Consider the following 14,302-nt stretch of genomic DNA (forward strand, 5'->3'; position numbering starts at 1 on the left):
CCGTTTGCCAAAAGTTGATTTTTCAATCAACTTGTGTAGAAGGAGCCAGTCCAAAATTCTCAGCTGAGGGAATGCAGTCAATCGGTAGAAGTCACTGTTCAGGTATTTTCACAGTGCCACACCAACTGCTGTTAGAATACAGTAGCACAGCAGGGTGGACTCCCCCATCCATGCATGTGGAATTGAGCGTATTTTCTCAGCCAGTGTATGCCAGGCATTAGTGTAAATACTCCTACTTTAGATGGAGCCTTGTGGCCTGAGTCAGTCCGTGGCTTCATACATGCCTTAAATACCCCAACAGGGAGATCTTCCTGCCATAGTTCCTGACTCTGATCCTATTAACCTGTGAATTTGGGGTGGTTTGGTCCACCTTAATGTGTTCCAGCACCTTTTTTTGCAATCTTGATAATATAAAATAACAAATCCAGCAGGGATGGTGGGAATCCCTCATAATGACCATGGCATGTGTGCTGACCCAGAGACTCAGTTCAGAGATCTCACCTACAGCCCAGAGATACAAGAAATGTCCATGTCGATAAAAACTCTTCAGGAGAAAATGCTCTTGTATCAAAAATATTGAAATATTGGTTTTGGGTGGACCGGCCTTTTAAGTGATTAATCAGATTGATTTGAACAGCTTACAGCACACATGCACACATTTCTAAACATAGCCTACAATATGTATCTTCTGTATAGGAAACCCAAGCTACAGCAGTCCCGTGTCCCCCCGAAGCTTAAATATCTTATAATTCCTACCTGCTCACAGATGGCTCCAGTCATGGTCACAGGGAACGGGCGGACATTTCCTCTACCCAAATTCTCACGCTTTCTTTGGTTGCTGAACAGCTTTAGCTCTCTCTTCTCCTCCTCATCCAGAGAATTGCAGTAACGGACCTGAAATCACAGGGAAATATTTGAGACAATAAAAGTCAATGATGAAGAAACTCTTTTAATTATTCAGGATTGTAAAAAAATGTCTTCTTCATTTCTGTAAGAGGAGCGATAAAGTAGTACTGCTGAAAATGCATTACATAAAAGACTGAAGAGAAATAAAATACCTTCACAATGCGCATTAGAAGCTGCAGCAATTTAGATAGGACCCCGCGTCATTTCCTGGCCGGAGGACAACCAGCGTCATCTAGTGCTTTGCTCTCCAGCTTGACTGTCCCTGACCCACCCGTTTCATTCATTTGATTTCAGTTCTGTCCGTCATGGAGGCTCAGCATCACATGTGGGCTTTACCTAGGACAGTCTGCTGTTTTCGGGAAGCCATGTGCAGTCCCTCCCACCAGCCATGAGAAGCACATAGACAAATAAAGTATATCCTTCAATGGAAGCCCACACCAACTCAATGGGTATCCTTGGTTAAGAAAATTATCCCATATGAGAAATGTATATACTGTATGATAATAGAAATTGACCTTTGAAGTTCCAGAAGATGTCTGAAACAATTCTTCTCCTCTCTCTTCTCCGAGATAGTTTGCCTTGATGTGGATATACTTTATATTTGGTTTTCTCATTATGATTTCTATTTAACCTTTCTACATGTTAATGTGCTTTGTGCCTTTGGTGTATGTATTATAGAAGACATTTGAGACAATGGCTTGCTGGTACTGTTTTACTTTATGGCTGCTTATTCATTCCAAACGCTTTGTACGTGTAAATCATAACTTTGACTTTTCTACTTTAAAGCCCATCTAAGGAAAAACTAAAAAAAAACTACCCATACAGTGGGGCTGCCCCCTCAATCCAAGGATTAGGTGCTCATTTATGCCTACGGGACAAGAAAAAGCTATTTTTCTTGTCCCCCCTGATCCCCACTCCCATCGACTTCCTGCAGGCTGCTAGAATGGTCCCTGCAGCTTCTTCTACTCTTCACTCTGAAAATTTAAGGACCACTGACATCACATCTAATATAGGTTCCACAGACCTGCATTATATGTGAGGACTCTGAGGAACAGTCCACAACCCGAATGGAGGGGAGAGAGGTGAGCGCTGACCGCAGAAGGAGTGGGGATCAGGTAAGTAACAGTGCTTTACTCTAGTCCCCTAGGCATAAACAAGCACTTAACCCTTACAGTGCTGTTGTAGCCCCACTGCAAAGGTAGTTTATAGTTTGCCTGGAGATGGGCTTTAATGGCTCCGATGGGTTTAATATACAAAGTTAATAAAAAAATAAGGTATAAAATAAAATGAGAAAGTTTTTTTTTATTGCATTAGCTTGATGAAGGGGGTAGGGATGAACCAAGGAGGCAAGATATAAGCAGAATAAACTTCAGTTTTCAGGTACTTGGCATCGTGTCTCTTAGCTTGTCTCTGCTGAAGAGGCTAATAGATTTCTTCAACCACAAGCAATAGCAGCTGTAAATGCCGGAAACGGATGACCAGATTAAAAATGGGTCACGAACTGTGTTGATAAGCAACAGTAAAGCCCAACAGGGTTCTGCATACCAACTAATTTCTTCCTTTACAATCATCTCTCTCGCAAGGCAATGTGCCTAAAATAACAGTGAGATGAATTTAAGTCAAGCTCGAGTCGAGACACCAGGAATTGGAAATTAAGCCGCTATAAGACATTCTGCTGATTTTCACTGCTGAGAAAATGTCTCTTCATGATTCACGCTAACATCATCCAAATAGGAAACTGGGCTGGAACTGGCCATCCAGCTGTGCCTGTGCAATGTAATATTAAAACCGTCATTTGTTTAGGGTGGTTTCCTTTACAAAATGGCAAGCGGTTTACCTTGAATGCACGCGGTGAAACGCGCACAAATGTGCTTCGAACCACAGTGATAAATCAATTTTTCCACTAACAGTTTCTGCAATTAGAAAAAGTATTGCTTGAAACTAATCACTTCATAACGGGTAATATAATACTTTGTCATGTTGTTTCACGTAATTAAAGTGAACCTGTAAGGACAGAAACGGGGGGAGTAAAGCTGGCCATACAGGAAACGAATTTCGGTTGCTTCCTGATGAACTGGCTGAAATGGGAGACGTGGGTGGGCCTGTTGGCACCCCTCCGATTTTTCAATTGCCTTTTGCTGAAGAAGCCAATCCAAAAACATTTTCAGCCGAATATTGCCTTTGTCCAATAAGATGGAGCAGAAGACTGGAGCAGTGGCTGCTGAATACAATAGCTGGTAGCAGGAGATTTGTCCACCCATGCTGTTTAGCTCTGCAGGCGGAACGGAGAAAAATGAGTGTATGGCCCGCTTAACTGGTTTCAAATGTATATTCCACTGCTGGCTTCTCTGTTTTGTGGATTAATGCATTCCGTCACTGAATGCATATCACACGTTTCGCAGGAGGCAAATCAGGGTGGTGGGAGAGCACATGAAAGTTAAAAACGCATGTCAAGGCAAAAAAAGAAATGCAGTACATCTCTGGAGGACATGCGTAATTCCATTGTTTTATTCCTTTTATAATCCTGCAGGCACAGAAAAATACCAGTTGATGTGCCAGAAATGCACTCAGCTCTTAACTTCCTATTGTGGGCTGACAGCACACAGCATTTTTGTAGACTAAGTGGTGTCAGTCCTGTTCAGCTTTCTTTTGCTAAACCACTCAATTCATCAAACTACTGTATCTTTACCTACAAAGCATAGGAACTAATTAACTTGTAGTCCCAAAATAAGACCTGGGAGGATTAAATAGATTCTTTGTCACAATCCAAAGGTGACAGTCAAAATGGAAGGGTGTAGAGTTGTAGACCCTTCTCCTCGCTGTGGCTGCTTTCCCTGAGAGTGGAGTCTAAGGCCCCATTCACACTAAGCGGATTGCCGCGCGATTTCCGCTGCGATATCGTGCATTTATGCCGAGCAATACCGCGGGAAGTCGTCGGCCAATGATTTTCAATGGAGCTATCTTAATGTACAGCTCCATGTCGTGGTCGCTCCTACAGGACCCTTTTTACGGCTGATTTTTTTAAATGTAGCCCAACGGTGAAGGTCGTGCTACCGTTGCTGGAAAGTCGCGCTATCCCGGCCGCGCAGATCCGCTTCAAAAGGTATGTCGCTTAGTGTGAATGGGGCCTAAAGCTGGCCATAAAACCAGTAGAATTTTTGTTCATGTAAATTTGTTTTCAGAACATTTGCTTTCATTTCTCTAATAGTTAAAGGTGTAAGATTGACGATCGTTTTCGACCGCAGTGATGAAAGAAAACAAAGAAAGATAAAATGCTTTTATTTGGGAAATTGAATGTTAAAAATGAATGCATGATGATATTTGTCATGTCTCTGATGGCATTATGGAAAGTGCTGATGAGATTTTTCCAATGAATATTTGTAAATCTAGCAGTATGTGGCCTATAGTAAGAGCCATGTAATGTCAGAACCTGCCCCACGTATAGCTAGCTATAAACGTAACAAAATCTAGCAGTATATGGCCAGCTGAAAAGGATAGCTGATGTTCTGCCAGGCACCCCCTCATGGAAGTTTGGACACTTGTCAAGTACTCACAAACACCAGGGAGAGTAGGTTCTGGTGAGCTGTAAAGGTGGATATATTAACCTGTAGCATGTAGCACAGGTAGCACTGATGGTACAGGTATCACTGGCAACAAGGTGCACTAGGACCAAGGTTGTACTGGTATCAAGGTGCACTGGTTGCAAGATGCACTGGTAGCAAAGTTCAAAGGTAGCAAAGTTGAACTGGTAGCAAGATAGCACTGGTAGCAAGGTGTAATGGTAGTAAGGTACACTGGAGGCAAGATGCACTGAAAGCAAGGAACACAGGTAGGAAGACTGCACTGGTAGCAAGATACGGTAGCAAGGGAGCTCTGCAGAATAGATGCTCGAGCCGTGACAGTATGTTGAGTTTAAATGGACTTTCCAGTGTTGTGAAGCATCATGTGACATATCCAGGGTCGGTGCTTCCACTAGGCAAAATAGGCAGCCGCCTAGGGCGCACTGCCGCCTAGGGCACAGCCAGGGCCTTACTCTTTCGCTGCCACCGACTTATGTCATACATTACGGCAGCGGGCGGTGTTATGGGAGTCCTTTGGTATTGGGGGTTGTTATGGGTGATTTATGGGATTCCTGAGATATGGGGTGTGTTATGGCAGTCCTGAGGTAATGTGAGGGTGATATGCGGTGGTCCTGAAGCATTGGGCCAGCAGGGATTAATTTAGCGAGGAGGTGCTTGTTTCGTGGTTATTTGTTGGTCTGTTACCCTCAGCAGGGTTGGTTGGGGTGTGTGATGGGGGCTAGGGGAATGTGATTTTGTGGGAGGGTGTTTGGAGTGTGTGATGGGGGGAATGATGCAGCATTGATAAATGGGCCGCTGTTGGGGTCAGTGGGTGATAGCAGCAGGGGGTACATTGTGGTCAGTGGGAGACAACAACGGTGGAGTGAGCAGCCACCTAATTAGAGAGACACCTCAGCTGCTATCTGTGTGACTGTACTGAGTGCTAAGGGGGTGCTTAGCACCAGGCCCATGATGCTTTTAATCCAGCCCTGGGCGCAGCCTCGATTAGCGGCTTCCTCACAGGATTAAATGATGCTCGCTGGAGACAAAGACGTCTCCTGCAAACTTCAGCCAATCCGTGATGTGGGGAAATAGAGGTGCAAGTAGCTGGTCTTGCTTAGGCCGCAAAATAGTCTAGCACCGGCCCTGGACATATCACATGGCCGTGACACTTTGTGTAAGACCTGAAAATACCCTCGGCTGTGAGGGATGAAGGAGGCAACGTTGTGGGAGCGCTGTATGTAACAATCTGTGGCACTCTTTGAGATGAGACAGGCTACGTGCACAGGAAAAAGGACAACAGGATAACTCTGAATTTCTGACATTAGCAACATGTTTTTTTTTGTACTTACTGTAGAAAACAGATGTGCCAAATACTTTCAATGTATATTTAATAGAACAAAATGAAGCAAATAAGAGAAGTTCATTGTTAGGATTTACATACAATTTAAGTACTGTAAAGGGCTGGCTATAAAGCATTTGTGTTTCTTTGCCTCGGGGCACAGTACAGATTAATTTCTTGCAGTGCAGAAGTAGCATTGGTCTGGAAAGGATCATGGGAATCAAAGAACATTGATAAAACAGCCCCAGATGTTTAAAGGCTTATCCTAACATCCTACTAGCAAACACATTTATTGATCATGTTGCTGCCTATTATTACTGACAAAACTAACAGTACTGGTTTGATTGACACTTCCACACCACACACGTAGGAGTATCAAAGGGAAGGAGTCAACTATGATCATGACTGCCTCTGGCATGAAACAAATATGGGGATATATAATACAGGAGGTCAGTGGCTACTCTTTAACTTTAACTTCCCCTATGCAGATGGTAAAGACTAAAGACAGTAATTTTAGAAACTGTCATAAAAGAGATGAAAGGTCAACCCACCCCAAAGTGACACTTCAGCTATGCAGGGACACACCACGCCACAAGTAACACTCTGTCACTACTGTTAGCTTTATGATCTAACAGATTTAAAGAGAAGTCAGCAACTTAAAAATTTGCAGGTAAAAGCAGAAAAATCTAGTATTTTAAATGCTGACTTGCAAGGTGCCTTGGTAGCAAGGTGCACTGGCAGCGAAGTTCAAATGCTTACTTGCAGCATTTTTCCTTTCCATATATTACTATTTTGTTGACTTGCAATGTACCTCCTGAATGTGCTAATTCCCCAGCACAGCCTCCTCCCTCATAGCTCTGTCCTCTTCTGGGAGTGAGTAATTACTCTCTTTGCTGGCCCAGCTCCTTCATCCCTCCCCTCACCTTCGTACATATTATTTTATATAGCAGCTGGGCGAGGAGCAAAGAAGAATAATATAGAGTGACACCTGAATGACAGTTCTGAGAATGGTGGAGCTGCAGAATTTATATCCAAGATGGCAGCACCCAGCAGCAACAATTTCAGGGCTTTTGGACGTCTGCACAAGGGAGGCTTTTACAGGTACATCATTTGCATACAAATACAGAAATGCACATATAATCCTAGAGGAAGATACTTGTTTGTAATGAATGACCTGGTGTCAGGGTGTGTGCTTCGCCATGTAGGGCAAAAGGTTAATTTTAAGGGTGGGCACACCAGCAGCATATCTTTACCTTCCCTTCATTCCCCTGCGGCTCCATTCATATGCCAGGAGCAAAGTAAAAGGTGCAGTACCTCTTGGTATAGGGGACCATGTGAGTCATTACTCTTGCTTGGTGCTTGGCACCTGGCTGCTCAGACACCTCACATGTGGTTGGGGAGAGAGTCCTTAGCCCTGTGTCAAAACCTAGGGCTTACATGGGGCTGAACACTTTTTGCTCCTAGCAGCCAAATGGAACAGTGTTGGACCAAAGGGAAGGTAAGTTACGTGTAGCTGGTGGGAATCACCATTAAAAGTGAAGCTGTTGCTTTGCCTTGCATGGGCACAGCACAGGTTCACTTTAAAGGCTAGCTAATTTCAAGGACAAAAATTTTATATATTGATGCTTATATGTGCTTAGATGTGATGACTGCACTACATTTAATTTTTCAGGCTAAGAACATTTTCAACAAGTACAGAAAATACCTGCCAGAAATGCAGTGTCCTTGTCACTTCCTGTGAGCTGAACTGAAATCTCCAACAATTTTATCTTCCTTCCAAGCTATCTTCTGTAAACTACTAATTCCCTCACCCCATGTAAAGGGAATGAAGACAGGGAGACATGAAGTTCAGCCTGTGTTGCAACCCGCCTTTCCGTGCCTAGATACAGCTGAATGAGTGAGTGTAGCCACCCAGGAAACAGGAAGTGTGCTATTGGAAGGATCTCCAGGAAATGAAGGACAAAAAAACCTGAAAAAAAGAAATGCAGTCACTACACCTAAGTGCTGGTATGCTGCATATATTACTATTTTATTTTAAGGTTTAGATAGGCTTTAAGCTTTATACTTACTGACTGCAACTCTTATCACCTACCTACTATATACATATAGAAACTAGTAAATCTACTCTTATCTTTTAACTTATTTTGACAGCCCCCAGCAACCAATCAGGGCCCACCATTTACATTCTAGTTTACAATTCAGAAATTACAGCTGAAACTTGATTGGGCGGCACCACTTCAGATACTTTTTTATGGGTGGAGTTCGTCATGTTGCATAGAGTTTTTTTATCACTCTATCAATGTATGGCATATGTCTTGCATTAAAAATTCAATACAGGCCAACACTGATGCATAAAAGGGATAAATAACCCAAAAGAATGCAGACATATGGATTGAATATAATTATCTATATTTCGTTCCAAGATCTCCAAAAATAATTAACCCTAAGGAGCGATCTTCATAAGAAACGCGGCTGGAGAGGGGTTTCCGAGTCATATTTCAAATGTTTCATTTTATCTGGTTGCTTTTATCTCAGACCAAATCTTACTGCATCTATTATTTATTTACACTCTAGAAGGTGACCAGATTCGCTCAGAAGCGTGATTCCAAAAATACAAGGATCCAGGCATGTTTCTTTCCTGGTTTTACCTAAGCCAAGTTCTTAGTCCAAAGTTCACACTTAGAACTCCAGGCAAATCTAAAAAAGGTCCTTAACCTCACTTATCTATCGTCTCATAACTCATTAAATAATTTTTAAGTTCAGTAGTATAGTTCAAAATACAAAATTATGTATCATTTGTAATTCAAATGAAAAAAAGCCAAAAAATAACTGTTGCAGGTATAAAGTGCAGGCGCCTAGAGGTGTCCATACCTGTAGCAGCCCCTACTACTCTGCTTTTATGGGTGCATAGCAGGCAATTCTGACACGCAAAGCTCCTTCTCTACCCACAAGTAGTGCCACTGCCTTCCGCCCCAACACACATCTATAAGCCGATCAGTACAATTGGTGGACCCACTGGCAAATAGACATGACTATGGTAGAATAGATGTTCTCAGTCCTACATCTAAACTGCCAAACCTCCTACAATCTCACCCCCCAAAATAAAACAGATAAAGGTTGCAGGTCTTTGAAAGCCATCATATTCTAACAGATTTTGTCTCTGCAGAACCACTGAAATATTAGGCCCCCACCAGCACCACGCTGACTCTGGGACAACCTCCAAATTGACTGCAGTTACATCAGTATCTGAATTTCTTGTACACTACCATTTCATGTCATGAATTGAGGACACCATGCCAAGAAAGGTCCCCAAAACATTACCCACCAGCAACTATTTGGCTGCCTTCAAAGACCCCAAACTGCCCAAGCTGCTACAACGCCATAAAACAACTATGGGCAAAAACCTGGCTGGGTAGGTTAGAAGTTCTCTCTTCATTTGATGAACCTTGGACCATTTCTGAACTTCAGACCATCTCTGAAGCTCCTCCTAACCTTGACCACCGACTGGGTTAGTCCCTTTAATAAGGCAGCCTGAGGCTGTTGCTTGAGGCAGTATCTCTTTGGGGGAAAGCCAGAAGGCAGAACGGTTTGGCCACTCTGCTGCACATTATTTGCAGTGTGCCTGCTGCTCCCTTTCCCACTGAGTGTCCCAGATTGCTAAGAGCAAGGCGGGGAGATGTGAAAGAGCCATACACATCTCCCCACCCAGTTCTTAGCAACCTGGAATGCTCTTGCTGGCGTCCCGTCGAGCACTTGGCAACCTGTGATGCCAATGGTTGCCAGGAGCTTGGTGGGACACAGTCCAGATCATCCCAGGTTGCTAAGAGCTGGGCGGGGAGATGCAGAGGCCTTACAAACCCCCTGCCCTTGCTCTTAGCAGCATCACTCTCCACCAGCACTCCCCCCCACCAATAGCATGCACCATCCAGCAATCCCCCACACTGCCTCAGGCAGCAAAAAAGCTAAGGACACCCCTGCCGCCAACCAATTCAGTAAGTGACCTTACCCTAATGTAAAACCCCTATTTTAACCCCTGGGATCCCTGTCTCCCCTAATCTCACTTGTATGCCCTCTGCCTATTTTTTTTTTTTAGGCTCCAGGGACACAGGTGCAGACAAAGTTCAGCTTTATGAGGAAGTGCTGAAGCTCTGGCTGAAAGAATGGCTGGGATCTTGACCATAAAAGCAGAATATAAGAGAGTGAGGCCGTTATTTGTTGGCTCATCTAATGACAGATTCTCTTCAAAGAAAATATCTTCTTCAGGGTAATTGCAAGCTGCACTTTTCTGAGCATTTCCATGTGTAGTATAATGTACACTGATACCGGAGCTGTTTGCTGTCATCATTTTCAATGGCAGTCCCATGATTCTTTCCCAAAAGGTTCCTATACCTGATATGTCCATGAATTTCACTATTAAAAACAAGTGTCATGAACTCCATCTTTTGAACTGCATGTTAGAAGCATTTTCTGCCACCTGTTCATACTCGCCCTCTTATTATGTATTGAAAAGTATCATTTACAATTGAGATATACTGTATTCCAGTTCGATAAATATGTCTTAAGTGGCATTATGTTGGTCTGTAGAGTATGTTCTGCATGACATCAATTCAGGAGCGTCGTGTAGTGCAGAAAGAACAGCATGTGAGCAGGAACAGATAATGCAATTTAATTCCCTCCTGCCGGATGGCTGACTGTGTGGTAAGCCTTCCCTGCTGAGATGTGTGTGGCTGACTTATCTGTTTTTGTAAATGAAATCATGAAGACACTCTCAGCAAGAGCTTATAGTCAATCAATGCTCCTGGAAGCTGTTTACTGGGCATGTTAGATTTCCACTCTCTGATTTGATTATTGTTCAGCATTGATTAGAAAGTGCCAAAAATAACTGTATTTTTTTAATTTTTTTTATTTGGGCAGTTAAAGCAGAACCGCAGCCAAAAATAATATGAACAAATAAAAGCATATTGAAAGAAAAAAAATAGCTTTTGCTACAATATTCACCTTCAATCCAGAGATTTCCCTGGCAGTACCTTTTCCTGCCACTAGAGGTCCTCAGTCTAAGGGCCAGAATCATTTAACCTACTTACTCTGAGCCCAGGTCATCCTGGACCCACCCCTAGTCTGTGACTGGACAGTGAAAGGAAAAAGGGCATAGTGATGAACTCATCTCTCTGTCACTCTGCTCGCTCTTCCTATCAGCATGTTTCTTACCAGCACATAAACTAATTTGCTACTTGTACTTCTTCTTCCTCTCACATTCCAGCCCTGTTGTATAGAGACTGCAAGAATGTGATACAAGGTCAAATTCAGGTACGTACACTGCTGGCATTTAAAAATTCCTTTAATGAAGTATAAATGGTTACAGAGCTGAATTAATTTGTTTCTTTTATCTCTGCTTTTCTGTCTTTTAGTTCAGCTTTAAAAACTCTTACGTTAGTAGCCTAGCCCGAGAATCTTCCTTAAAGGAATACTCCACTTTCATTCAAGGATTAATTAACTTTCCATGTTAAGCAAGCCATCCTCATTACCATCCCTGTAAAATCTCCTATGCATTTTACAAACAACTGCGTTGAGTACAGGCATGCCTATGTAATCCACTTAATCTATGTGACAGGCATTACATGGCATTACATGGCAGTTGTTGGTAAATTTAAAGGAGACTGTACAATCGGATTGGACAACTGTAAAAATTATAATTAGCTTGGGTGTGCAGCCAGATACAATTTTTTTTAAAAACTGCAACTGTAAAGGATTCCTGGAATCTGTATTCTTCCTCGTGTCAATGGCTCACCATTATTCAAAGAATACTTAACAGAGATAGAAATGTTCATGCATCCCCACTGCTGTCCACAGGTTATTTGCCTGAGTCTTTCCTCCCTAATAACTTGGCCATACATCTACAAGGGTGCTGGGGATGCATTGTCTGATCAAGTGACTAAAACAGGCAGACCCTCCTTTTGAAGCGTATCTTCAAATTAGTTTATTACATTACATAAACACTAAATTCATGCTGACACTAATTTGATATCAAGTCAACCGTATTAAAGTAAAATTACAGTTTTGCAGATACTGGGATGGGTCATGCACTGCGGGCGGGGGGACATGGAAGCGGTGCCATTGAATACAATGCACAGCCACGCACCAAAAACGCAAGGCCTTAATTGGTGCTGACATTGTCCTTCCTTCTGGAGGGTGGCTACTTTTGTTCCCCATGGTCCATGTGTGTGTTGTAAAGTAGTCACCGCTCCAAGCTCACTCCTGTGATGGACTACAATCTCACATTTAGTTTACTAATTTGTAATAAGATTGTAGTCCATCACAGGGGTGAGCTCGGAGCGGTGACTACTTTACAACGCACACAGGGACCATGGGGAACAAAAGTAGCCACCCTCCAGAAGGAAGGAGAGTGTCAGCACCAATTCAGAGATGAGTTGAGGACTCTACAGAGAGTGATGCACAAATAAGATACATTTTTGTTCATCGTTAAGGTACTTGAATGCATTTTTCAGATTTAAAGATTGGACCTTTACACTTAAAAATCTTATTCTACCAATGCAACACACACAGGGATCATGGGGAACAAAAGTAGCCCCCCTCCAGAAGGAAGGACAGTGTCAGCACCAATTCAGAGATGATTTGAGGATCTACAGCAGTGGAGTCCATGCTAGGTGAGGCATTTCCCCCTGCACGCCCCACCCCCAACCAAGTCACTGAGCTATGTGTGGAGGAGGGAGGGAGGAGGGAGAAGGGCGGAAACAGGGAGGAGCCTCCCTGTCCCTCACTTGCTCGTCACTGGTGAGGCATAGAGATCGATGTCCTTAGTGTTTTGTTTTTTTTTCTTTTTTTTGATTGGACAACTCCTTTATGGAAGGTTTTGGAATGTCCAGTCTTGGTATTATTATTATACATGATTTATATAGCGCCAACAGTTTGCGCAGCGCTTTACAATATAAGGAAGACATTACAATCACAATACAATTCAAGACAATATGGTAAGTAGGGCCCTGCCCACGAGGGCTTACAATCCTATCCCAGAACAAAAGCAGGCAGGAATCTGCAATAAGGTTTGCTAAAATCTTTACAATGCATATACAATAAATGGTATGGAGAAGATTTTCAAAAAAAGTTCCCCTTTATTTCAAGAAGATGGAAACAAGGCCAGCTCCAGCCTGGAACCCCCATTACTTACTTCATTGTCGTGAGGAGGCAACTGATGCAAAAGCTGTTTGATTCTGGATTTCTCCCCGGGGCTGTTCACATAAGGGACTTTATCCTCAGGCAAGCAGCTGTAGTACTGGTGGACCTGTGGACATGAATGCAAACTTCATCACATTTACTGAGCACACAAACCGTGGCTGTTAAAACAATTCTGACCAAGATGAGGTCATGGTGTCACGCGAAACTGAAAAACAAAGTTGTAAACGACAAAGCGCACCATAAAATAAAGCAGATTTCCTCCATTTTCCTTTGTCATCAGCAACTAAACAGACAATCCGGCAGAAATTAGAGTTATTGCCTGAGCGAGGCAGAAAAACCTTGCGCAGAAAGTGGCTGCATTCCATCAGACACATGCAAAAGACATCACAGAAAACCTTCGGAGGCCATTAAGGTGTTCTATGCGTCTACTACAAGTCCATCGCCAAATAACAGTAGTTAAACATTTCGAATGTTAGAGTATCCTGTTATTGTAGTGTATTATGTGAGGCCCGTCTCCCAAGCAGTGTGTTTTATGCATTTGATTCTAAATATAAAAAAAAAAAGAAGAAAATTTAAGATTTAACAGCTTGTAAAAAAAACTGAAGAACAGGATCTACTACCAAGTCTCGACTATATTCGGGACTCGAATATTTAATCGATTAAAGTACCATTAAAAACGCAATCTTTTTTCAATAATGAATCCAGATCAAGCAATTATACATCACCCAGCAAAGTATTTCTTTCATTTTAGCCCAAGCACTTACAGTCATTATGTTGCTGAACAGCTCCAACTCTCTCAGCTCCGCTTCCCTGAACTTCCTGTCCAGTACAAGATCAAAAGGGACAGAGCAGACAAACAATAAATAAACATTACCCAGCAAAGTATTCCTTTATTTTTTCCCCAAAGATCACAAGGGGACAGCGCAGTCTCCAGCAGCTATCTATTCACTAGCTTGGAGAAGGGAGGAAGGAGGAGGAGAAGGGGGCAGGGAGCAGAGAAGTGTCTTGCCTTGCTGTGTCACACGGAAGGGTGGCTCCATAGAACAATGCAAGGGAAAGGAGCCACCCTAAAACAGGATATTAGGGCCAGCACTCGCACTTGCAGCATATGTAAATGTATATTTTAATGATGGTATGTCATACAGAGATTTGTAAATGATTCTTCTGTTGGTCACCATACAAGATACAATAAAACACAGCGCCATTAAAAAAGATCTGAAGCCAAAACTTTTCTTTAGATTTGAATAGAGTAAGGGAGGGTTATAACCCCTATCTGCTTTTTTGCCATCTGTGCACCATT

General features: G+C 42.7%; 1 protein-coding gene across 1 annotated transcript in view; it reads right to left on the reverse strand.

Annotated features, from left to right (window-relative positions):
- PRICKLE2 (prickle planar cell polarity protein 2) overlaps nucleotides 1–14,302 on the reverse strand; it is a 246,662-nt gene that overhangs the window by 44,771 nt on the left and 187,589 nt on the right. The window contains 2 exon segments of the mRNA XM_018554725.1: nucleotides 757–894; nucleotides 12,995–13,108. Coding sequence (XP_018410227.1) covers nucleotides 757–894; nucleotides 12,995–13,108 — 252 coding nt within the window.

Source organism: Nanorana parkeri, unplaced genomic scaffold, assembly GCF_000935625.1.
Source record: "Nanorana parkeri isolate BGI_ZX_2015 unplaced genomic scaffold, ASM93562v1 scaffold9, whole genome shotgun sequence".
NCBI lineage: Eukaryota > Metazoa > Chordata > Amphibia > Anura > Dicroglossidae > Nanorana > Nanorana parkeri.